Here is a 25,915-nt window from a genome sequence, read left to right on the forward strand (position 1 = left end):
GTTATACTTATTACAAGAAAAGAATACAAATTAGAACTAGCCAAAGTTGGAAGAGACCTATAGGGCAGAGTCTGATCAGTTTCCAAGTGAAAAATTTCTGTCCCCAGGACCCATTACCTCCTAGTCTTTACATGTTACAACAATACACACAGAGGATTGTCCACCCAGGAAGCTCTCTGAGCTTGGGCATCCCAAGTTTTTAAATGAAAGTTCATTATGTAAGCATAATAGATTGATTGACTGCTCACAGGGTTGAACTCAGGCTCTAGGTCTTTCTGGCTTTCTGGCCATGGCCAGCTTCTGCCCTAAGACTAGGCTGTATGATTGTCCCCACCCTGAGAAACTCCTTAGCATAAACATAAGTCAGATGTGTTCTGAGGGGCTCACCGTGACACTCCTGATACTGCTGAAGAAATTCAAGGGTAGAGAGATTACTTCCCAGGAACTGGGGGGTGGTGGGTGGGGGTTAGGGCTGGCGATCAGATTTCTTTCTGAGCAGGCCTAATGCTTACACACAGCACCGTTAGGTAAAGAGTGCTCCCCACCTGTCCCAGTTCCAAAAGGCTAGGACCGCATCTAGTTTTGCTCCCGGTTTCATTCCTTGCACCTAGAGCCGTAAGCAAATGTTGCGAGTCGGTGCAACATTGTGGTTTACAGCAGGGGATGGGCAGAGTCCTAATTTGAATGTTGGCTCTTCTTTTCACTGAGTAGACCCTGATAGGTATTTAACCTCTCATTGCCTCATTGTCCTCATCTATAAATTGCAGGTAGTGATAATATTATATTAATACCTTTCTAGGAGAATTGCAATGAGGAGTAAATGAATAAACATCAATGAAGTTCCCAAAATAGTGCCTGGCACAGAGTAAAAACTAGCTAAATGTCTGATATTATTAAGTGCTCAATAAGTAATTGCTGATAGAGCAACTGGCTATCTCATGAGAGATGCTTAGCAAATGTTAACTGAAAAATATAGAATAACATTTTCTTCTTTAGCAGGTTTTTTTCTATTATTTTTCTATTAACATAGTATCAAATGTGTTGATTTGGACATATCATCACTATATCTGATGTTCAGGTCTTTAATCATCTATAATTCTAAAGATTATATAGCTCAATAATATGCTTAGAAAAGTACAAAAAAGTTCCAGTCTTTTCGCCTCTCTACCAGGCATTACCCCCAACCGCAGAGTGAGGAGTTGAATTAGACAGGGTTCAAAGTGTCTTCCAGCTTCAACAAAATGTTATTTGTCCTTAGGAAACAAACTAGATATAAGAACAGAGAAGACCATTTTACATGGAGGCATGAAACCTATGAATGTGTAAGTTTCCATTTAAAAAAAGGAACAAAGAGAACATTCAAGTTGACTACCAAAATCCATCTGTTATCTGTGAATACATAGATTTGAATTGTGGCCATAAATTTTTAATAATTTGATGTCATTTGACTCCCTGGCAAATCATACACTAAGATTATAGAAGATTTAGTGAGAAACCTATTTATTTAATCTCATCACTTAAACTGGCCTGATGGAAGGTGATACAATTAGTAATGTCTCCAAACAAGAGATTAAGCACCTTCAAGCAATACCATTAGCAATTAGAAAAAGAACCAACTTCTAAAAACATTTTTTTAGTTACAAAGTAATGCATATATATTTGGATACAACAACCAAATGATTTAACACTGATTTACTATTATTCAGCAATTATTAAATTATTGAATAATAAAAAGTAAATGTGTTCCAATCACTGTTCTTACCATGTTTATTTTCCAGATGTAGCAAGTGTTAACAGTTTGTTCTATACACTTCTATGCATAGACACACAATAAAAAATACGTGTCTATGCTGTTATGACAAGCATCTGTAAAGACCTACCTGTTCTTGCCATTTTAGTGTTACCGCAGGCCGTCACTCAGTTTGAAGAACTGGTCGGTATGGCAGAGGCACTGCTCAAGGGTGGAGGAACCCTGTCCACATCCGCATCCACCCTCTGGAGAGCAGCGAATAACTCCTCACCAGATTCCTTTGCTTCTACATGCAGTAATTCTAACTCTGATTCCAGTTCACCCATCTCCCTGAAAGCTGAGGAAGACCATCAGACGGATGAGAAACAGGTCAGCAGGGAGACTGTCCCATCTTTCTCTGGGGTGCAGTTACAGGCGAAATGAAAATCACAGAACAACATAGTCATTGTCTTATCAGATCACTTTATGGAACTTTAGGTCAGTCATAATATTCTGATGACACAAAACAATTTTTTTTACAATAAATCTAATATCTGTGAAGTAAATATCCAGTTTAGAAAATAAATGGTGAACAATGATGAAGTTATTAAACTAGAAAATTCTTAAACCAGTGAGAAAAGGACAATTATGCATTAAAGGTTATAAAACTGTATTATTGAGACCAGGTGAATTTCAGCCTGTACATGCTGGCTGAACACAATTCTTTGTCTTCTTTACCAATTTCTCTTAATCAAGAAACAGAAGCTAAAAATACAAGTTTTGTTAGAATCAGCCTAGGAAAATATGCCTTCAAGAGCAAGTAATAACTGTAAATGTTCACAATCTAGCATTCAGAACACTTGAATTTTAGTGTACCAGTTTCCTCCTGCGATGTAACAGGATCCCACAAACTGAGTGATTTATAATATTACAAACTCAGACGCTATAAAGCCAAGGTGCTGGCTAGTTCTTTCCTTTCTAGAGGCTCAGGGGAAGGCTCTGTTTCCTGGCTATGTGGGTTCTAGAATTCAGTCTCTTGTGGCGCTACAGCTGAGCTCCCTGTTTTCTTGTCAGCTGTAAACTGAAGGATGTTCCCACATGCCCCGATTCGTGGTCTTCCTCCACCATCTTCAAAGCCAGTCAGAGCAGGCAATCCCCTCTCACTCTCTGAGTCTCTCCTTCCTCTGTGGCTTCTTTCTTGGCCACTTTTCTGTTAGCCATTTTCTTTATTTTTATTAAACACTTATTGTGTGCTTATTATATACCAGACACTGCTAAGTGTATGTATATATTTATACACATAAGATTATATATGTATGTGTGTATGTAAATATATATTCATACTTGCAATAAAGTACATGAATTTTAAGTGTAAAAAAGGTAAAATTTTAAAACGTCTCATAATTAGATTGGGCCTTTCTGAATAACCCGGCATACTCTCCAGCTTTCCCCATCTCAAGGTCCTTTAATGACTCCTGCAAAGTTGGTTTTCCCATATAAGGTGGCACATTCACAGGTTTCAGGGATGACGATGTGGTTGTTGTCCGTGGGCCATTATTCTGTTTAGTAGGAGCGGTTGAGGGTGGAATAATCCTTAAAGCACCAAATCCAGATTACATGACAAGAATGTGAATACACTCTGGAACAAATACCTCATACATATTGGGAGTCTATCTCAAAAATAACATCTAACTCTAACCCCTGATATATATATATATATTAATATATATTAAATATATGGGCACCACCTTAAAGAATGTTGATTTTGTTTTCTGGTCTGTATGAATTCAATGAATAATATATTTCTTCAGATACTCCTTTCCTTTTTCAGTTATTTCAATTATTATTTTTAATTTTTTAGTTCAAGATTGAAAAATGGCAGATTGCACGTTGCAACAAGAGCAAGCCTCAGAAGTTCATTAATGATTTAATGCAAGTGCTTTACACAAATGAATACATGGCCACACACAGCCTGACGGGGGCAAAATCCTCTACTTCAAGGGACAAGGCCGTGAAACCAGCTATGAATCAGAATGAAGTTCAAGAAATTATAGGTGATATGATTGCATTATATTGTGTCACATGAATCTGAAATTAGTTTACCATTCAACATTTGGTTGTTCTTTCATTACCTTTTTTTCTTCAGATTTATTTTTCTATGAGAGAAATATCTCAGGGTAGCCGAAACCTCTTACGATACATGGTGAATTTTGTGGAACAACTTTACATTAAAAGTGGTTAATGGGACTTCCTTGGTGGTCCAGTGGTTAAGAATCCGCCTGCCAATGCAGAGGACACAGGTTCGATCCCTGGTCCAGGAAGATCCCACATGTTGAAGAATATTTAAGCCCAAGCACCTACTGAAAAACACACTGTGCGCCGCCATGACTAGAGAAAGCCAATGAGAGACAGCAAGAACCCAGCATGGCCAAAAATTAATTAGTTTAAAAAATTTTAAGTGGTTATTAAAATAAAAATGAATTCTATATCACTGAAAAATTTGAATTCATACAATTCATAGCTTTAGAAGAGTAAAGTTTCAAAATTCACTCCAACAAAATTTTATTAACTGTTCATATCTTGTATTCTTTTTCTTTATTTTGGTTAGAAATATCCCTTATCTTTTATTCAGAAAAATGAAGGTTAATGTAACCATCCTACCTACAGTTTTTAAGTTAATCTCCTTAAATATAATAATCTAGGTTATCAAGTAACAATTTTAAGTACTCACTGAATCCCAGCTCTCTGTATTTTGATAGTACTTCATTTCTTAGTTGGAAAATAGTCAGTTGGAATCTGCTTGTTTCAGCTGATGCTGGGAATGGGTAAAAATAAATTCTCAGCATTTTGGGTCAAGGACACGTGGTATTCAGAACAAGCAACAAGGGTAAAGCTGGGTGGTACTGTAGGAAGACTCATACATATGTTCTCAGTTTATGATATAGACCTATTATCTCTTGCTTTGCTTTGGAAAATCTGCCTATATAGTCTGTTTAAATATCTCATGGGTGTTTGGGCTGCTTTTTCAAAATGGAGGCAAAAATTATAATGTGTGGTGTTTGATGTTTTATCTCAGTTCATAACTTAAGATGCAAAGGCCTGATAATGTGGGTTTTTAATTAATTTACTTATTTTTATTCAAGTATAGTTGATGTATGGTATTACATAAATTACAGGTGTACAATATAGTGTTTCAGGGCTTCCCAGGTGGCTCAGTAGTAAAGAATCCACCTGCCAATGCAAGGGAACACAGGAGATGTGGGTTCAGTCCCTGGGTGGGAAAGATCTCCCACTGGCAACCCACTCCAGTATTCTTGCCTGGAGAAACCTGTGGACAGAGGAGCCTGGCCAGCTATAGTCCATGGGGTAAAACAAGCGTCGGACACGGCTCAGTGACTGAGCAGGTACATATGCAATATAGTGTTTCACAGTTTTTAATGTTTATACTCTGTGTACAGTTATTATAAACTATTGGCTCTATTTCTCAGGTTGTACAATGAACGTGAAAGAGAAAGTTGCTCAGCTGTTTCAGACTCTTTGCAACCTCATGGATTGTATTCTCCATGCCAAAGTACTGGAGTGGATAGCCTATCTCCTCTCCAGGGTATCTTCCCAACTCAGAGATTGAACCCAGGTCTCCCACATTTCGGGCGGATTCTTTACCAGCTGAACCACCAGGGCAGCCCAAGAATACTGGAGTGGATAGCCTATCCCTTCTCTAGGGGATCTTCCTGACTCAGGATTCAAACCAGGGTCTCCTGCATTGGAGGCAGATTCTTTACCAGCTGAGCCACAAGGGAAGCCCATATAACTTACTTTATGCATTATCATTGTACCTCTTATCCCCCCAGCCCAACATCCCCCCTCCCCTACTCCCCCACTCCCCACTGGCAACCACTGGTTTGTTCTTTGTTTTTGTGACTCTACTCCCATCTGATAAAGTGTTTTTCTGTGTTTTGTTGTTGTTGTTACAGGAATCACAAAGCAATTGTTTCCCAGCACAGACGACGTTTCAATCAGGAGAATGATAGGGCAAAAGCTAAACAACTGTACCAAGAAGCCAAATTTAAGCAAAACTCTGAACTCTCAGGATATTAAGTAGAACTTCTCGGTAAGTATTGTCAATCTCTGTAATCCTTTCAGTGTGGCAAGAAGATGCAATACCTGTACCCATGAGACAGCCTTTCCCAAACACTCTGCTGGAGGAGACCAGTTGGCTGTGCGAAGCTGATGAGTATCCCTGGGGTAAAGCAAAGACAGGGAAGGGAAGGTAAACTTGGGAAATGCTGGGTCAGGTACACAGATTCTCCTCTCCCAGAGCCTCTCAAATATTCTGATGCCCTTTAAACACGCCCGAGTGCAGCAGAAATCTCTAAGAAGGGCATATTGGGTATAGTGTTTCCCAAGTGCATTTCTCTGAGGAAGTTTTATTTTTCTTCACATCTTAACTATGGGTGGAGCTAGAAGGGAGCCAGGGGAAAGACACATGACAATTTAGGAAGTGCTTCTCTAGAATAAGGGGGGTACAGACCCTTGAGAGGTCCCTGAGGTCCATCACTGGGGCTGTACTTACAACGCTGAACAGAGAACAAACCGCTGGTCGAGGGTCTCCTCTACCATCCCATCCTGCTTCCCAGTGTCTTTAAATCTTTCAGTCAGTTGTTACAGTTTGAATTTTTGAGATAAGTATTTTTTACCAATATATTTGTATTAAAATACTCAAAGGAAGAACTATTTGTTTTTAGTGAGTTCTAAAGGAAATTCACTTTATGATCAAGCCTTGCCCTAGGCAAGAGTGTGATGTGTTTGCTTTACTAACTGAAAGTCTTGGCCTTTTCACCTGTCCTCATTCTTCCTCTTCATTACTTTGATGGAAAATACATGACACATGTGTACTGTTATGCTTTTAATAACTTTTAAACAGAGGTATATGATAAGCAAGTGAGGGCAGGTTTTCCTTCCATTTTCTTAACTTCTGCCTTTGACTTCCACTTTGCCTGCTCTCTGCCTGATTTGTCACCTTGAGACCATGTCATTTGTCTTTTTCTTCTGTGTTTTAAATAGATGTGGATATGAGTGTAATACAGTGATTCCCCCATCCATCACTGACTACCACCTCATCCTCCTTGAGGGTCCCTTACTATGTTGCTATACATTTAAGGCTACCTCTGCTGAGGGTCAACAATAGTCTCTCTTCCTATAACAAAACAAAATGACCAAAAAACCTACTTATAATAGCTGCAGGGAAATTCTTTCCCTTGGCTCATACATACTGGCAGTTCTGCCTGAAGAATTTATAAAAGGTAAAGATACTTGTATCCTTTTTCTCCCCCAGGGATTAAAAATTTCAGTAGATGGTGAATCTCACAATCACCCAGTTAAGAGCTAATTGCTTAAAAGAGCCCGTGGAACTCCTTGGGTTTTTTAAAAATTTTATTTTATTGAAGTACAGTTGATTTACAATGTTAATTTCTACTGTAGAGCAAAATGATTCACATATATATATATATATACATATATATATATATTCTTTTTTGTATTCTTTTCATTATGGTTAATCCAAGGATATTCAAAATATGGACTTCTTTTTTGACATGAGGCTCCTCAGTTGTATCATGGCCAAGTTCCCCATCTACAGGTCATGTTACCAGACCTCCAAGTCATAGGGCTCTCTTTTGGAGCACATAATTGTGTCTCAGAGCTCCGCAAAGCATTTTCATATCCTAACTTCTTCCTGTTTTGTATCCCAGGCTGCTGAGGGTAGGCATGAAACTCATATCTGATAACAGCAGAATATTGAAGAAATTAAAGTTAAAAGGTTTTTCTATCAGTTTTGCTTCCACTTGCCAGCCATAAAATCACCTGGTGATGACATTAATTAAAACTGAAAGGAAGAAGGAATCTTTTGTTATGAATGCAGGAAACTCTGGTGCCTCGTGCACCTGAGCTTGGGGGCCAAGATGCTTGGAATAGAAATGTGTATATTTTGAATCAGAAGTAGAGATAAACAGTAGAATGGGATTTTTGTTTAATTGGCAGATACCTTTCATTTGAAGTATAGGCTCAATCCAATTATTTCAAAAGGACTGAGAAAATTCACTGGGAAAGACAGGGTCACAGAAGCCCTGATTCAGCCCGTGCTTGATGAATGAGTCAGATACAGCGCCACCTGGTGGAGCACTGCTGCACTTTTCTCTTCTTGCTCATTTAACGAGTAGGAACCTAAAGTGACTGCATTTATTCAGGCAAACCATACTCCTCCTCACCGTGCCTTCTAAAGTATTCTTTGGAAAAATCATTGTTCTCCCATTACTGCAGTAAAAGCAGTCGATACTGCAAAACCATGTAGATTTCTATGAATTCCAATATATCCAGGAAACCCAGCAGGCCTACCGGGGCTCTGGTAGACTGTGCCCCCGCTGCAGGACTGAGCTCCAGTGGCCCCCTGCTTGGATTTGAGAAGACAATCATTTCCCAGCTCAGACTCGTCTTTGTAAGAATAAGAGCTAAGTCCATCCTGCCACTTTGAGTCCGCCCCCTCTCACTTCTGTGACTTGTCTGCAGCTCTCACTCTGCCTAGCGCTTCATGTTGCCAATCTTTCTGACCTTTCTCCATTGTTTTGCTTTTTTCTTACAAGAGCTATAGAAATTTTTATCTATGAGGATTACAGAATATTAGACTGTCACCTCTGTAACATTCCTCTGTGGTCAAACAGCCTTTTGAAATGTCCACGGCTGCTGCAGTGTATATAGTCTCTACCATAATATTACATGTGCATGTAACTTCAAGGTGATCTAATACAGCAGTGCTCAATCCAGGTGGGAGGGGTTTTGTCCCCTGCCCCTGAAAGGGGATATGTGAAAATGTCTTGGAGGCCTTTGGGTTAGAGAGGTGCCAGGGATGCTGCTATACATCCAACAATATACAGGACAGCCCCCATAATAAAGAATTACCCAGTCCATCTGTCAGTTCTGCCTAAGTTGAGAAAGTGAAAGTGAAAGTTGCTCAGTTGTGTCTGACTCTTTGCGACCCCATGGACTGTACAGTCCATGGAATTCTCCAGGCCAGAATACTGGAGTGGGTAGCCTTTGCCTTCTCCAGGGGATCTTCCCAATCCAGGGATCAAACCCAGGCCTGCCATCGCAGGCAGATTCTTTCCCAGCTGAGCCACAAAGGAAGCCCAAGAATACTGGAGTGGGTAGCCCATCCCCTCTCCAAGGGATCTTCCCAACCCAGGAATCAAACCAGGGTCTCCTGCACTGCAGGCAGATTCTTTACCAACTGAGCTATGAGGGAAGCTCAAGGCTGAGAAATCCTGACTTAAATGATTTCCTGGTCACTGGTATGGTAGAGTAGGAAGACCCTGAGCATACCTCCTCCCAGGGGCACACCAAGATTAAACCTGTTTGCAGACCATCTATCAATAGGAATGACCTGAAGACTAGCAGAAAAGATCTTCTACAACTAAAGATATGAAGAAGGAACCACAACAAGAAGGGTAGGAGGGGTGGAGACATGGTATAGTCAAGACCCAAGTAAGTAACCAATGAACAGGAGGATAGTCACAATTGCAGAGGTTCTTCCCAGGGAGTGATGGGTCCAAGACCCATATCAAGCTTCCCAGTCGTGGGGGTCCTGGCACCAGGAAGACAAGCCCCCAGAATATCTGCCTTTGAAGGTGCAGCTTGCATTCAGGAGAGCTAGGGGCCTGTAGGAAATAGAGACCCCACTCAAACAGGGTACGTGCAGAATCTCACACATTGTAAGTCCCAGTTCAGAAGCAACAATCTGAAAGAAGCCTGGGTCAGACTCACTTGCTGCCCTTGGACAGTCTCCTGGACCAGCAAGAGGCAACGGGGACTTCCCTAGAGACAAAGACACTGGTGGCAGCCACTTTTGGGAGCTCATTCTACCGCAAGGACTCTGGTGCTGGCAAGCACCGTTTTGGAGCCCTCTCTCTAGCCTATTAGCTCCGGGACTTACCCACCCACCAGCCGGTCACCACTAGTCTCGGGACCCCTCAGGCTGAATAGGGACCTGGCCCCACCCTCTAGCAGGCTGGCAGAAGCCCTGGTATCACCCAAGGCCAGAACCAGCACTGGGAGCCCTGGTCCCACAGCCAGGAGTGCCAAGACCACACCTCACACCAGTGCGCTGGCACAAGCCTCAGGCCTCACTGGGCCCCACAGGACCAGCCCTGGATCACCCTAAGCCTGCAGCCAGTTCACCAGGATCCTGCCTTGCTCAGTGGCTCAGCATAAATCCCAGGGCTCCGCAGGCCTGGCAGCCAGCTGTGCCAGGATGTGGCCCCTTCCACCAGCAGCCAGTAGCTTCTGCGGGTGGCAGGGCCTGGCAGCCAACTGGACAAGGGAGAGTCCCATGTATCAGCATGCCCACAGCATGCCCCACCACAACAGGAGGGCCCACTCAGCCTCCATGGGACACCCTGATAGCATATAAGGGGTGTGCGCTACTGGTACGCACAACATGTCTCCCACATAAGTCCACTTCTCCAAAATTTGGATGGAAATGTAAGCAAGGGAACTTCCATTCCACTGTCAGCCACCTTTTCAACAGAAACCATGCAGGCCAGAAAGGAGTGGCACAGTATAGTCAAAGTGATAAAAAGAGAAACCTAAATCAACATAGTCCACCCATCAAGGCTCTTGTTGACGTTTGAAGGAGAGATAGTTTCCCAGACACGTGCCGCACTCTTTAGTTCCTCTTCACTTTCTGCCATTATATCATTTCCATATCTGAGATTGTTGATATATCTCCTGGCATCCTTGATTCCAGCTTATAATTCTTCCAGCCTGGCATGTTATATGATGTATACTGCAAAGAAGTTAAATAAGCAGGGTGACAATACACAGCCTTCTCATACTTTTTCCCAATTTTGAACTAGTCCATTGTTCCATGTCCCATTAACTGTTGCTTCTTGACCAGCATACAGGTTTCTCAGGAGGCATATCAGGTGTTCTGGTATTCCCATCTCTTTAAGAATTTTCCAGTTTCTTGTGATCCACACAGTGAAAGGCTTTAGCATAGTCAATGAAGCAAAAATAGATTCCAAATTTCCTGGAATTCCATTGTGACCCAATGAATTCCATTGTGACCCAACGATTCCATTCTGTAATCCAACAAATGTTGAAAATTTGATCTCTAGTTCCTCTGCTTCTTTGAAAACCAACTTGGACATCTAGAAGTTCTTGGTTCACATACTCCTGAAGCCTAACTTGAATGATTTTGAACATAACCTTACTAACATGTAAAATGAATGCACCCTAGTTGGAAAATTCTAAAAAAGAGCATTGCCCTTTTTTGTGATTGGAATGAAAACTGACCTTTTCTAGTCCTGTGACCACTATTGAGCTTTCCAAATTTGCTGTCATATTGAGGGCAGCATTTTAACAGCATCATCCTTTAGGATTTGAAATAACTGGAGTTCCATCACTTCCACTAGCTTTATTCCTAGTACTGCTTCCTAAGGCCCATTTGACTTCACATTCCAGGATGTCTGGCTCTAGGTGAGTAACCACATCATTGTGGTTATTCAGGTCATTAAGACCTTTTTTTTTTTTCTGGTTGAGCTACAACTTTTCTTAAAAACACGTAAAACCACTCCCACTTGTGAGTTAGTAAATCTACATTATTACGTTTAATTGCAATCTACTGTTTCATGTTATATATCACTATAGTTTATTTTTTGTTTCTGTTTTTTTTTGTTTGTATTTTAGTTTATTTATTTTTTAATTGAAGGATAATTGCTTTGCAGAATTTTGTTGTTTTCTGTCAAACTTCCATGAATAAGCCATAGGTATACAATATATCCCCTACCTTTTGAACCTCCCTCCCATCTCCCTCCCCATCTCACCCCTTTAGGTTGATACGGAGCCCCTGTTTGTCTTTCCTGAGCCATACAGCAAATTCCCGTTGGCTATCTATTTTACATATGATAATGTAAATTTCCATGCTACTCTCTCCATACATCTCATCCTCTCCTTCCCTCTCCCCATGTCCATAAGTTCATTCTCTATGTCTGTTTCTCCATTGCTGCCCTGCAAATAAATTCTTCGGTACCATTTTTCTAGATTCTGTATATGTGCATTAGCATACGATAATTATCTTTCTCTTTCTGACTCACTTCACTGTGTATAATAGGCTCTAGAGGTTCATCCACTTCACTAGAATCAAATGCGTTCCTTTTTATGGTTCAGTAATATTCCATTGTCAGAGAAGGCAATGGCACCCCACTCCAGTACTCTTGCCTGGCAAATCCCATGGACAGAGAATCCTGGTAGGCTACAGTCCATGGGGTCGCTAGGAGTCGGACACGACTGAGCGACTTCACTTTCACTTTTCACTTTCATGCATTGGAGAAGGAAATGGCAACCCACTCCAGTGTTCTTGCCTGGAGAATCCCAGGGACGGGGGAGCCTGGTGGGCTGCCATCTATGGGGTCGCACAGAGTTGGACACGACTGAAGCGACTTAGCAGCAGCAATATTCCATTGTGTATATGTACCACATCTTCTTTATCCATTCATCTGTGGATGGACATCTAGGTTGCTTCCATGTTCTAGCTATTGTAAATAGTGCTGCAATGAACAATGGGATACATGTTTCTTTTTAAATTTTTGTTTCTTCAGGGTATGTGCTAGGAGAGGGATTGCTGAGTCATATGGTAGTTTTATTCCTAGATTTTTAAGGAATCTCCATACCATCTTCCATAGGGGCTCTATCAATTTACATTCCCACCAACAGTGCAAGAGCATTCCCTTTTGTCCACACCCACTCCAGCATTTATTGTTTGTAGACTTCTAATGATGGCCATTCTGACTGGTATGAGGTGATATCTCATTGTAATTTTTATTAGCATTTCTCTAATAATGAGGGATGTTGAGCATCTTTTCATGTGTTTGTTAGTCATCTGTCTGTCTTCTTTGGAGAAATGTGTGTTTAGGTCTTTTTCCCACTTTTTGATTGGGTTGTTTTTCTCATATTGAGTTGTATGAGCTGCTTGTATATTTTGGAAATTAATCCTTTGTCAGTTGTTTAATCTGCTATTATTTTCTCCCATTCTGAGGGTTGTCTTTTCACCTTGCTTAGAGTTTCCTTTGCTGTGCAAAAGCTTTTACATTTAATCAGGTCCCACTTGTTTACTTTTGTTTTTATTTCCGTTACTCTAGGAGGTGGGTCATAGAGGGTATTGCTTTATGTCCTCGAGTGTTCTGCCTGTTTTCCTCTAAGGCTTTTCTAGTTTCTGGTCTTACATTTAGGTCTTTAATCCATTTAGAGTTTATCTTTGTGTATGGTGTTAGGAAGTGTTCTAATTTCATTCTTTTGCATGTAGCTGTCCAGTTTCCTCAGCACCATTTATTGAAGAGTCTGTCTTTGCCCCATTGTATATTCTTGCCTCCTTTGTCAAAATAAGGTGCCCATAGGTGCATGGGTTTATTTCTGGGCATTCTATCTTGTTCCATTGGTCTGTATTTCTGTTTTTGTTGCCGGTACCCTACTGTGGTGACTGTCGTTTTGTAGTATAATCTGAAGTCAGGAAGGTTGATTCCTCCAGCTCCATTCTTCTTTCTCAAGACTGCTTTAGCTATTCGGGGTCTCTTGTGTTTCCATATGAATTTTGAAGTTTTTTGTTCTAGTTCTGTGAAAACTGCCATTGGTAATTTGATAGGGATTGCCCTGAATCTGTAGATTGTGTTTGGTAATATAGTCATTTTCACAATATTGATTCTTCCTACCCAGGAACATGGAATATCTCTCAATTTGTTTATGTCATCTTTTATTTCTTTCATCAGTGTCTTAAAATTTTCTGTGTTCACTTCTTTTATCTCCTTAGGTAAGTTTATTCCTAGATATTTTATTCTTTTTGTTGCAGTGGTGAATGGGATTGATTCCTTAATTTCTCGTTCTGATTTTTCATTGTCAGTATATAGAAATGCAAGTGATTTCTGTGTATTGATTTTGTATCCTGTGACTTTGCTAAATTCACTGATTAGCTCTAGTAGTTTTCTGATAGTATCTTTATGGTTTTCTGTGTATAGTATCATGTCATCTGCAAACAGTGAGAGCTTTACTTCTTTCCAATCTGAATTCCTTTTATTTCTTTTTGTTCTCTGATTGCTGTAGCTACGACTTCCATAACTATGTTGAATAATAGTGGTGAAACTGAACACCCTTGTCCTGTTCCTGATCTTAGGGAGAATGCTTTCAGTTTTTCACCATTGAGAATAATGTTTCCTGTCACTTCAGTCGTGTCCGACTCTGTGCGACTCCATAGACGGTAGCCCACCAGGCTCCCCCGTCCCTGGGATTTTCCAGGCAAGAACACTGGAGTGGGTTGCCATTTCCTTCTCCAATGCATTAAAGTGAAAAGTGAAAGTGAAGTCGCTCAGTCGTGTCCGACTCCTAGTGACCCCATGGACTGCAGCCTACCAGGCTCCTCCGCCCATTGGATTTTCCAGGCAAGAGTACTGGAGTGGGTTGCCATTGCCTTCTCCGAAGAACTCCCTAGTTTTTCTTTAAAAACACAAAACTGAAAAGTGCGGGTACCCGGGCGGGTGGAGGAGGAGCCAAGCCAAGAAGCCCCATCTATTTTCGGCGGGAGACTAGGGGCGGCAGAGGCATCAGCACTCCGAAAGCCGAGTTTGGCCATCTATTTTGCTGAGGGTCCAGACACAGCATCCAACCCAGGAAGCTGAGAAGTTGAACCCGCCCCCCACAGTCTCTGCGTGGGGGTCAGCCGGCCTCCAGCTTCTATGAAAGGAAGTGCTAGGGGCCTGCCCAGCTAACCTGTCGCACCCTGCTCAGAGGCGAGACCCCCAACCTCCCTTCCTTCCACCATGGCGGCTGGCTGGCTCCTTCCATCCCTAGATCTGAGTGCCACTGGGAAAGTTACCCTCCCAGCACCCTGGGCTGGGAACGTCCGACTCCGCTGCTCTGGATCAGCTCTAGACTAGAGCCGCGCTGGCTATGTTTCCTGTAGGCTTATCATATATGGCCTCTACGATGTTGAGGTTGGTTCCTTCTGTGCCCATTTTTTGAAGAGCTTTCATCATAAATGGGTGCTGAATTTTGTCAAAGGCTTTTTCTGTCTCTATTGAGATTATCATATGGTTTTTATCTTTGTTAATACGGTTTTTCATTTTGTTAATAATGGTGTATCACATTGATTGATTTGTATATATTGAAGAATCCTGCATCCCTGGAATAAACCCAACTTGATCATGGTGTATGAGCTTTTTAATGTATTGTTGAATTCTGTTTGCTAAAATTTTGTTGAGGATTTTTGCATCTATGTTCATAAGTGATATTGGCTTGTAGTTTTCTTTTTTGTGTGTTGTCTTTGTCTGGTTTTGGTATCAGGGTGATTGATGGTGGCTTCATAGAATGAGTTTGGAAGTGTTTCTTCCTCTGCAATTTTTTGAAAGAGTTTTAGAAGAATAGGCATTAGCTCGTCTCTAAATGTTTGATAGAATTCTCCTGTGAAACCATCTGGTCCTGGGCTTTTTTGCAGGGGGGAGATTTTTTATTGCAGCTTCAATTTCAGTGATTGTAATTGGGTTGTTCATAATTTCTACTTCTTCCTGGTTCAGTCTTGGAAGATTGAACGTTTCTAAGAATCTCTCCATTTCTTCCAGGTTATCCATTTTATTGCCATATAGTTGTTCGTAATAGTCTCTTATAAGCCTTTGTATTTCTGCATTGTCTGTTGTAACCTCACCTTTTTCATTTCTAATTATGTTGATTTGATTCTTCTCTCTTTTTTCCTTGATGAGTCTGGCTCAAGTTTTGTCCGCTTTGTGTATCTTCTCAAAGAAGCAGCTTTTAGTTTTATTAAGCTTTACTCTTGTTTCTTTCATTTCTTTTTCAGTTATTTCTGCTCTGATTTTTATGATTTCTTTCCTTCTGCTAATTTTGGGAGGTTTTCTCTTCTTTTTCCAGTTGTTTTAGGTGTAAAGTTAGGTTGTATATTCAATGCTTGTTTCTTGAGGTAGGATTGTATTGCTATAAACTTCCTTCTTAGAACAGCTTTTGCTGCATCCCATAGGTTTTGAGTTGTGTTTTCATTGTCATTTGTTTCTAGAAATTTTTTGATTTCCCTTTTGATTTCTTCAGTAACCTGTTGGTTACTTAGAAACATATTATTTAATCTCCATGTGTTTGTGTGTGTGTGTTTTTTTTTTTTTTTTTACAGTTTTTCTGTTGTATTTGATATCTAGCCTCATAGCCTTGTGGTCAGAAAAGATACTTGATATGATTTCAGTTTTCTTAAATTTACTGAGGTTTGATTTGTGACTCAAGATGTGGTCTGTCCTGGAGAATGTTCCATGTGCACTTGAGAAGATGTATTCTTCTGCATTTAGATGGAATGTCCTGAAGATACCAATGAGATCCATCTCATCCAATGTTTCAGTTAAGACTTGTGTTTTCTTATTAATGTTTCGATGATCTGTCCATTGGTGTGAGTGGGGTGTTAAAGTCTCCTACTATTATTGGGTTACTGTCAATTTCTCCTTTTATGTCTGTTAGTGTTTGTCTTCAGAGAAGGCAATGGCACCCCACTCCAGTACTCTTGTCTGGAAAATCCCGTGGACGGAGGAGCCTGGAAGGCTGCAGGCCATGGGGTCTCTAAGGGTCGGACATGACTGAGCGACTTCACTTTTACTTTTCACTTTCATGCCTTGGAGAAGGAAACGGCAACCCACTCCAGTGTTCTTGCCTGGAGAATCCCAGGGACGGGGGAGCCTGGTGGGCTGCTGTCTATGGGGTCGCACAGAGTCGGACACGACTGAAGTGACTTAGCAGCAGTGTTTGTCTTAATGTATTGAGGTGCCCTTATGTTGGGTGCATAGATATTTACAGTTGTTATGTCTTCCTCTTGGATTGACCCCTTGATCATTATGTAGTGTCCTTCCTTATCTCTTGTAATATTCTTTATTTTAAAGTCATTTTGTCTGGTATGAAGATTGCTACTCCAGCTCTCTTTTGCTTTCCATGTGCATGGTATATATTTTTCCATCTAGATATCTAGAATATATTTTTCCATCCAGACTTTCACTTTCAATCTATATGTGTCTTTAGGTCTGAAGTGGGTTTCTTGTAGACAGCACATATATGGGTCAAGTTTTTGTATCCATTCAGCCAGTCTGTGTCTTTTGGTTGGAGCATTTAATCCATTTACATTTAAAGTAATTATTGATATATATGTTCCTATTGCCAGTTTCTTAACTGTTTGGGGTTTGATATTGTAGATCTTTTTCTTCTCTTGTATTTCTTGACTCTATAAGTCCCTTTAACATTTGTTGTAAAGCTGATTTGGTGGTACTGAATTCTCTTAACTTTTGCTTCTCTGAAAAGCTTTTGATTTCTCCATCAATTTTGAATGAGGTCCTTGCTGGGTACAGTAATCTTGGTTGTAGATTTTTCCCTTTCAGTACTTAAAATATATCCTGCCATTCACTTCTGGCCTGCAGAGTTTCTGCTGAAAGATCAGCTGTTAAACATATTGGGTTTCCCCTGTATGTTCCTTGTTTCTTTTCCCTTGCTGCTTTTAATATTCTTTACTGTGTTTAGTCTTTGTTAGTTTGATTATTATGTGTCTTGGCTTGTTTCTCCTTGGATTTACCCTGTGTGGGACTCTTTGTGCCTCTTGGACTTGATTGATTATTTCCTTTTCCATGTTGGGGATATTTTCACCTATAATCTCTTAAAAAATTTTCTCATACCTTTTCTTTTTCTCTTCTTCTTCTTGGACCCCTATAATTCAAATGTTGGTGCATTTGACATTGTCCCAGAGGCTTCTGAGACTATCCTCAGTTCTTTTCATTCATTCATACTTTATTTTGTTCTTCAGAAGTTATTTCTACCATTTTATCTTCCAGCTCACTGATTCATTCTTCTGCTTCAGATATTCTTCTATTGATTCCTTCTGCAGTATTTTTAATTTCAGTAATTGTGTTGTTTGTCTCTGTATGTTTATTCTTTAATTCCTCTAGTTCTTTGTTAATTGATTTTTGCATTTTCTCCATTCTGTTTTCAAGGTTTTTAATCATCTTTACTATCATTATTCTGAATTCTTTTTCAGATAGTTTGCTTATTTCCTCTTCATTTATTTTGGCTTCTGTGTTTCTAGTTTTATTCATTTGTGCAGTATTTCTCTGCCATTTCATTACTTTTCTTAAACTTACTGTGTTTGAGGTCTCCTTTTCTCAGGCTTCATGGTTGAATATTTTCTTTCTTTTGGTTTCTGCTCTCCTAATGTTGGTGCAGTGGTTTGTGTAAACTTCATATAGGGTGAGATTTGTGCTTTTTGTTGTTGTTGTTCCTCTGATGGGCAAGGCTGAGTGAGGTGGTAATCCTGTCTGCTGATGATTGGGTTTGTATTTTTGTTTTGTTTGTTGTTTGGATGAGGCATCCTGCACAGGGTGCTACTCATGGTTGGGTGATGCTGGGTCTTGTATTCAAATGGTTTCCTTTGTGGGAGTTCTCACTATTTGATAATCCCTAGGATTAGTTCGGAGAAGGCAATGGCACCCCACTCCAGTACTCTTGCCTGGAAAATCCCATGGGCGGAGGAGCCTGGTAGGCTGCAGTCCATGGGGTCGCTAAGAGTGGGACATGACTGAGTGACTTCACTTTCACTTTTCATTTTCATGCATCGGAGCAGGAAATGGCAACCCACTCCAGTGTTCTTACCTGGAGAATCCCAGGGATGGGGGAGCTTGATGGGCTGCCGTCTATGGGGTCACACAGAGTCGGACATGACTGAAGCGACTTAGCAGCAGCAGCAGCAGCAGGATTAGTTCTCTGGTAGTCTGGGGTCTTGGAGTCAGTGCCCCCACTCCAAAGGCTCAGGGCTTGATCTCTGGTCAGGAATGAAGATTCTAGAAGTGGTTTGTTATGGCATTAAGTGAGATTAAAACAAATACCCAAAAATGAGGAACCAAAGATGAACTCCAGACAAATGGCAGTTACAAAATCAGGCAAAATAATTAAAATAATGGAATATACACTTATACATATACACCCATAAGCAAAATGAGAACAGTCCAACAAAAGTAAAGTACAATAGATTGACCTGGCAAACAAAGGAAACCAAAAATTATATCTACCAGGTAAGAACAAAACTAAAGCACAAACTGGAAAACAAAACTAGAGCAAGGTGCCAGTTGAGGATTAAAGCAAAGAAAACAAAACTAGGAAATATGTTGAGAAGAAAGTAAAGGAGAAAAACAAAGAAATAATAGATATTCAAAGTTAAATAGAGGTAGATAAAGAAGATTTATATACATTAAAGATTAATTGCAAGGGGAAAAGAACAGTAGGAAAAAGCAAACAAAGGAATAAATGTAGAAAGAATAATAATAGGTTTAAAAATTAAAATTTAAAAAAAGAAGAGGAAAGAAAAAAGAAGAAGAAAAGGAAAGAAAAAAAATTAAGAAAAACTCCACAGAACTGCAAAGGCCCAATGTAGAAGCAGAGGTTTATAATAATAATAAAAAGTGTGATTGAAAGAAAAAAACTCAAAAGCTTGATTAGCTTTCATAGTGCCAATAAAACTGGCAACTACAACGGAGGAGGGGGGAAAGAGGGAAAAAAAGAAAAAGAAAGAACATCCAAAAGAACCACAGAGCAAGTCAAAACATAAGAGTAACAAATGTTTTTCTTGAGTTACTGCTGTCAGGGAGTCACAGTCCACCTCACCTCCCTAGGATGGCCTCCAACACTGTGCTGGTCTCTGGACCTGCTGTGGGGGCAGCTCAGATTCTAATCTGGTTCTACTCCTGTATGTTCTTGCCTCCAATGTCCACAGCTATCAGAACTAGTATGTTTTCTTTTGTGGGAGCTCTCAACGTCCTTTTATCTATTCCATAGACACAGGGTCTGCCTCGTTGATTGTGTGGATTTAATCTGCAGCTTGTACAGCTGGTGGGGAGGTTTTGGGTCTTCTTCCTTAGCCACACTGCCCCTGGGTTTCAATTGTGGTTTTATTTCCACCTCTGCATGTGGCTTGGGGGTTTGCGTCCACTGGGGTTTGCTCCTGAGGCTGCCCTGGAGGGCTTGGGTTTGCCTCTGTGAGGGCCAGGTGTGGAGGCGGTGCAGCTGCTTGAGTCTCAGGGGTTCTGGCAGCAACAGTACTCAGTAGGGCTGGCGGCTAGGGCAGCAGGAAATACAGTGCTCTAGAAGGGTATGGCAACCAGTACTGGCCAGTATGCTCCAGTATTCTTGCCTGAAGAACCCCCCTGACAGAGAAGCCTGGCAGCCCACAGTCCATACGGTTGCAAAGAGTTGGACACAACTGAAGTGACCCCATGTGCACAGACTTTTCTTTGCCTGTGGCAGCTCTGCCCCAGTGAGGGTTGAGTGTGAAGGTGGTGCAGCTACTTGGGTCGCGGGAGCCCTGGTGGCGCCAAGTGTGCAGGGACACGGACTGCCTCAGCCTCAGGAGTTATGGTGCTATCAGTCCTTTTTAGAGCCTCTGGTAGCTGGCAATCAGAAGGCTTCTTTGGCTAGTCTTTCTCCATAGCTCCGCCCATTCAGGCACTTAGAGGGTTCCCTTGCCTGGGGTCCTTCTATGTTGTTCTGAGTGTCAGGCACATAGAGGGGCCCCTCTGCCTGCGGTCCTATTCTGGAGATCAGCATGTCAGGCACTTAAAGGGGCACCCTGGGTGGGGTCTTAACTCTAGTTCGGTGGATCAGGCACTTGATGGGCCAGCCTGTCTGTTGATCAGCTGCCAATGTTCACGCGTGGGGAGAGAGAGGCTATGGAGATGGCTCCACCCCCTACGTGTGACTCAGCAGTGTCGCCTTGCTTCCATGGCTGCCTGGCTTTCCTCCACAGGCATTTCCCACCACAAGCTCCTCCCTCACATCCTCTTTGTCCATCTCTCCAGTCAACAGCAGCCCTTGCCCTGGGGTTGCTCCACAATCCCTAAGCTCCAGCTCCTAGCCACTGTGCCTTCAAAGTAAGGGACCTGTGTCCCTGTCCAGGGTATGTATGGCTGCAGCAAGGACTGTCTGATTCTCATTCCATTTAGGCTGATAGAGATCAACTGTTTCACTCTCAGCCTTAAATGTTTTTCCTCTGGCTCAGACAGTTGCCCTGATGTGGGGATCAGACCCCTGCTTCAGTTCCCCCACCCACTGAAGCCAGGTCCAGACCTAATAACACTCCCATTTTCCCCCCTGGTTCCTTCATCCTAACAAGTTTTGCATGGTTCTATATATTCTTTTCCACTGGTCAGGAACTCCTGTCCACTCTCAGCTGGTGGTCTTTATGCACTTCTGTGTGTGAAGGTGTATTCCTGATGTATCCGTGAAGAGAGATGTACTCCGTGTCCACCTCCTCCCCCGCCATCTTGTTCTCCAAGACCTTTTTTGTATAGCTCAGTGTATTCTTGCCACCTCTTTTTAATCTCTCCTGCTTCTATTAGGTCTTTACTATTTCTGCCTATATTGTTCATTTCCTTGCATGAAACAGTCCCTTTATATCTCCAGTTCTCTTAAAGAGATCTCTATTCTTTCCCATTCTACTGTCTTTTATTTCTTTGCACTGTTCATTTAAGAAAGCTTTCTTATGTCTCACTATTCTCTGGAACTCTGCATTCAGTGGGTATGTCTTTCCCTTTCCCTTTCACCTTTCACTTCTCTTCTTTGTTTCACAGACAAAACTCTGTGAGCCTTTGACCTGCTTCATGTTGTACTCCAAAGTCAAACTTGTCTGTTACTCCAGGTATCTCTTGATTTCCTACTTTTGCATTCCAATCCTCAGTGATGAAAAGGGCATCTTTTTTTGATGTTAGTTCTAGAAGGTGTTGTAGGTCTTCATAGAATCAGTCAACTTCACCTTCTTTTGCATTACTATTTGAGGCATAGACTTGGATTACTGTGATGCTGAATCGGTTGCCTTGGAATTGAACCAAGTACATTCTGTCATTTTTGAGATTGAACTTAAGTGCTGCATTTTTTATTCTTTTGTTGGCTATGAGGGCTACTACATTTAGTCCACTGGATTCTTGCCCACAATAGTAGACATAATGGTCATCTGAGTTAAATTCACTCATTCCTGTCCATTTCAGTTCACTGATTCTTAAAATATCAATATTCACTCATGCCATCTCCTGCTTCATCACATCCAATTTACTTTGATTCATGGACCTAACATTCCAGGTTCCTATGCAATATTGTTCTTTACAGCATCAAACTTTACTTTCACCACCAGACACATCCACAACTGAGTGTCGTTTCCAGTTTGACCCAACCGCTTCACTTCATTCTTTCTGGAGCTATTAGTAATTGACCTCCTCTCTTCCTCTGTAGCATATTCTGATCTAAGAGGCTCATCTTCCAGTGTCATATCTTTTTGCTTTTTCATAATGTTCATGGGGTTCTCACAGCCGGAACACTGAAGTAGTTCTTCTAAAGGGACTTTTGTAAGTGAAAAAGAAAAACCAGAAACTCCATAAAAAAAACAGAAAACCAGGAAATAGAATTATATTTCTAGAAAAACAAGAAAGGTAAAATTTCACATGGAAAACAACTCACCAGTAAGAGCAAACAGACAGTAAAAGCAGTATACCCACCACTTATAATGCTAGTATGAAAGTTAAAAGACAAAATCATCCATATTGAATAGTTAAGGAGTACACAAAATACAAAGACATAAATATGATGTAAAAAACATGACACGTTCTGGGGAGGAAGTAAAAATGTAGGATTGTTAGAATGTGTTTGAATTTAGGAGATTATCAACTTAAAAAAAATTATCTGTATATATAGGTTGCCATATATAAACCTCGGGCTTCCCAGATGGCTCAGTGGATAAAGAACCTGTCTGCAATGCAGGAGACATGGGATCGATCTTTGGGTTGGGAAGATCCCCTGGAAGAGGGCATGGCAACCCACTCCAGTATTCTTGCCTGGGAAATTCCATCAACAGAAGAGCCTGGCAGGCTACAGTCTGCTGCTGCTGCTGCTAAGTTGCTTCAGTTGTGTCCAACTCTGTGCGACCCCATAGATGGCAGCCCACCAGGCTCCCGTCCCTGGGATTCTCCAGGCAAGAACAATGGAGTGGGTTTCCATTTCCTTCTCCAATGCATGAAAGTGAAAAGTGAAAGTGAAGTCGCTCAGTCGTGTCCGACTCTTCACGACCCCATGGACTGCAGCCTACCAGGCTCCTCCCGCATGGGATTTTCCAGGCAAGAGTACTGGAATGGGGTGCCATTGCCTTCTCCAAGGCTACAGTCTATGGGGTCACAAAGAGCTGGATACGACTGAAGCGACTGAGCACGCTCATATAAACCTTATGATAACTAAAAACACAAATCCATAATACATTCCCCCACAAAAGAGAAAGGGATCCAAACGTAACTCTAAATATAGTCATCAAACCAGAGGGAAGAGAGCAAAAGAAGAGAAAAGAAAGAAAAATGAATAATGAAGTAAACTATAAATGAGACAAAAAGTCACCCTACTGAATGAAAGAAGATATTTGTAAATGATATACTCCATAGGAGTTAATATCCAAAATACAGAGAACTCATACAATGAACATAAAAAAAAAAAAAACCAGCCCCATTTAAAAATGTATAGAGGACCTGAATAGACATTTTTCCAAAGAAGACATACAGATGGCTAAAAGGCACATCAAAAGATGCTCAGCATCACTAATCATCAGGGAAATGCAAATCAAAACCACAATGAGATATCATCTCACACCTGTCAGAATGGCTATTATTAAAAATATAGGAAATAACAAGTGTTGGCAAGGATGTGGACAAAAGAGAACCCTCATGTACTGTTGGTGGACTGATAAATTGGTACACCCTCTGTGGAAAACAGTATGGAGGTTCCTCAAAAAATAAAAAATAAAACTACCATATGAGACAGCAATTATACTTCTGGGTATTTTCCCAAAAAAAAAAAAACAAAAAAAAACAGTAATTAGAAAAGATAAATGTACCCCTGTGTTCATAGAAGCATTATTTACAGTAGCCAAGATTGGAAGAAGCCTAAATGTTCCTGACAGATGAATGGACAAAGAAGATGTGAGATATTTATATATATACATATATATAATCTCATATATCTATGAAAGAGGTAAGGTAGGTTTAGGAAATTTCCTAATATTTAAACACTCAGCGAGTATTACTGAAGAGTGACAAACAGAACTGTAGATAATTTTTTAACCTGGGTATGTGGGGATTGTTAATTTTCCTTTGTGTGTTCAAGTTTTCTTTAAAGTCATTTGAGATTAAAAATATATTAAATATTTTAGTTGTTACCTATGCAGGAATTCTTCAGAGTAGATCATAAAATAATTCCTTTGCCACTGAGCTATCAGGGAAGCTTATTAAAAAAAAAAAAAAAACTGTTAAAAATACTATAAGAAGTCTCACATAAATATGTTTGTTTTGTTTTTTTTTACTTGCTTCTTATAGGTATCCTCGGTTCCTGAAACAAGAGCACCTTCAGTTGTAAGTCTGATACCGGCTCTTGCTGGAGACTCTGCGGCCTCCCTGGCAGTGAGCACAGGGACAGGCACAAGCACAGGCCGAGAGGCACCTGGGACACCGCTGGCCGTCCTACTGGAGCACAAGCTCACGAAGAAGCTGCATGTGGACGCCACCCTCAGCACCAGTGATGCATCAAACCAGAGAGTTTCTAGCAGGCCCACGAGCATGCAGTATAGTTTCTTGGAAATATGCACTTTCCTGCCCCAAAGTGTTTCCCTGTACAGCTAACCCAACAGGATAATCTGAGCTCTTATAACAACAAAAACTTTAACCCCTAAGAGTCATCGTTGTCCTGATCAGTCCCTGTTGCATTTATTATTACCAGTGACTCTCCATTTTAGCTTTTGGATCTTCAGTATAAGCACATGTTTGGAAAAGTAAATGGTGAAAAAATCAATGTTCACAAACATGAGAGCAACAAAATCAGCCTAAAATCTGATCATTATACCTAATGAACCACTAGTATTTTAGCAATAAGATTACATAAAATTTATAAAATAAGAATCTGAGAAAATAAGAACAGGAAGACCTTTCCTTTTAATATAAACCTATTCCACTGTACTTCTGAAAAAGAAATAAATCCAAGTTTTTGATTGTTATAACATGCATCAACTTTTTAAAAAAATCTTTTTTATGTTTGTCTGTTTACATGCTTCTTTTTAATGCCTAAAGTATATTAAATGCACGTGTGTAATATAAAGCATCAATATCTAAAACATTGTATATAAGATAAAAGCCTTTGTTTTTTGTTGGTTATACTGCTACATTGCTTAGTTTTAACTAATTTGTTTTCATAGTTTCAGAGGAGAAAATAATTGAAAACAAAAATGAGCTTAGTAATTAGCCACACACACGAATACCATTTTGTAAATGAATGAAAGATAAAATATTCTTTATCAATAGACTTCTCATTTGACATCAGGTTGTCACAAGTGACAATTGTGCAGTGTCAAGCCATGCTTCTTCAGCACAAAAGGCCATGCTCAGACTTGGAGAGGAGGATCCATAAGATTGTTACAAAGTCCAATACTGTGGACCTGGGAACATTCCATAAGGGTTGCTTGACAACAATGTGATTATACAAAATAAATTCTTAAGGAAATAACTTAGGTTGACATTTGCTACTTTTAACTAAATATGAATAAATTTCATTGAAAATACAAAAACCATTTGTTTGTTTCTTATTAATGTGAAAAATCCAAGGAGAAAATAATTTTCTAGGCTGATAGTTTTTTTTACATAACATAGGGTTGCTTGTATTAGTATCTTTTCAAATCAAAGTTCTGTCTGGATGTATGCCCAGAAGTGGAATTGCTGGATCCGATGGTAACTCTAATTTTAGTTTTTTGAGGAATCTCAATACTGTTCTCCTTAGTGGCTGCACGAATTTACATTTCCATCAACAGTGTAGGAGGGTTCCCTTTTCTTCACACCCTCTTCAGCATTTATTATTTGTAGACTTTTTAAAAAGATTTAAAAAAAACTGAAAAGCTTCATATAGTTAATGATAGTATATGCTTGTCAAATAAGAGCTGAGGTGAATTTTTTTCCAAATTCAATATCTGCGATGTCATTGTTTGCTCTCTGGGTTTCAAGTGTGTGGTCACCTGATAGACCATCCACTGGAAGTGTATGTCCATGTTCATTCTTTGGA

At 40.5% G+C, this 25,915-nt stretch overlaps 1 protein-coding gene across 2 annotated transcripts in view; it reads left to right on the forward strand.

Annotated features, from left to right (window-relative positions):
* Positions 1 to 24,841, forward strand: part of BEND6 (BEN domain containing 6) — a 42,574-nt gene extending 17,733 nt beyond the window's left edge. Inside the window, exons 3-6 of one of the 2 annotated variants that reach the window (XM_055571814.1) lie at positions 1,899 to 2,119; positions 3,591 to 3,783; positions 5,704 to 5,840; positions 24,187 to 24,841. In XM_055571814.1, coding sequence (XP_055427789.1) covers positions 1,899 to 2,119; positions 3,591 to 3,783; positions 5,704 to 5,831 — 542 coding nt within the window. In that variant the 3' untranslated portion in view covers positions 5,832 to 5,840; positions 24,187 to 24,841. Of the gene's footprint in view, positions 1 to 1,898; positions 2,120 to 3,590; positions 3,784 to 5,703; positions 5,841 to 14,436; positions 14,761 to 24,186 lie in introns of those variants that run through there. The other variant, XR_008711674.1, reaches the window with a different exon arrangement.
* The last annotated feature ends 1,074 nt before the right edge of the window (positions 24,842 to 25,915 follow it).

This window comes from Bubalus kerabau, chromosome 3 (assembly GCF_029407905.1).
Source record: "Bubalus kerabau isolate K-KA32 ecotype Philippines breed swamp buffalo chromosome 3, PCC_UOA_SB_1v2, whole genome shotgun sequence".
In the NCBI taxonomy this organism is placed as follows: Eukaryota; Metazoa; Chordata; class Mammalia; order Artiodactyla; family Bovidae; genus Bubalus; species Bubalus kerabau.